The 773-nt window shown below is 41.5% G+C and overlaps 1 protein-coding gene across 1 annotated transcript; it reads left to right on the top strand.

Annotated features, from left to right (window-relative positions):
- Positions 1 to 560, top strand: LOC129295411 (zinc-finger homeodomain protein 3-like). The gene is made up of 2 exons (XM_054933936.1): positions 1 to 406; positions 469 to 560. Exons 1-2 carry the CDS (start codon positions 1 to 3, stop codon positions 558 to 560), a joined length of 498 nt encoding a protein of 165 aa, XP_054789911.1.
- Positions 561 to 773: the final 213 nt, after the last annotated feature.

Genomic DNA, 773 nt, shown 5'->3' with positions numbered 1-773 from the left:
ATGTCTGATATTAACATAAATGTTTCGGCGACTTACAAGCAAGAAGTGATCTACAAGGAGTGTCTGCATAACCATGCAGCCTCTCTCGGCCTTGTAGCCAACGATGGTTGCTATGAGTTTCTCAAACCTAACACAAACAACACCGTTGACGGTGACCCCCAGCATGAGTTTCTCTGTGCAGTTTGCAAATGCCACCGGAACTTTCATCGGAAAGAAGTTATCTATACTCCTATCATGCAAATCCTCCACCACCACCAGCAACCAACTTTCCGGCAAGACGTGGAGGATCGCCAGCAAATGTCGATGTTAACAATAACAACAACATCGCAGGACGGAGGAAGAGGAAGAAGAGGAACGATGTTCACGGCCAGAGCAACAGAGCCGAATGGGGGATTTTCGCTGAAAGGTTGGGTTGGAGGCCTAAAAGAGCTGATAAGGAAGAGATTCTCAATTTTTGCATGCAAATAGGGATCAGTCGTAGAATGTTCATTGTATGGGTCAACAATAACCGGCGAAGGATGAACCAGGATCAAGCCGCGGCTGCCGCCGTCGCCGTGTGATTGAAAATATATTATATATATATATATATATGAAGAATCTCAAGTGATGTTTCTTCTAAGTGTTTGCTATCAGAAATAATTTTGTATCCATCTATATCAAGATTCAACATGACACAATTTATAACCATATGGTTATTATTATGCCATGTTTTATATGGATCTTTGAAATCTGATGGTAAACATATAGAGAAATTTCACTTGCTTTTATGCATC

The sequence above is a fragment of the Prosopis cineraria genome, unplaced genomic scaffold (genome assembly GCF_029017545.1).
Source record: "Prosopis cineraria cultivar Desert tree isolate PC_DT_omini unplaced genomic scaffold, ASM2901754v1 PC108, whole genome shotgun sequence".
Taxonomy (NCBI): domain Eukaryota; kingdom Viridiplantae; phylum Streptophyta; class Magnoliopsida; order Fabales; family Fabaceae; genus Prosopis; species Prosopis cineraria.
This window is presented reverse-complemented; position numbering and strand designations above follow the sequence as displayed.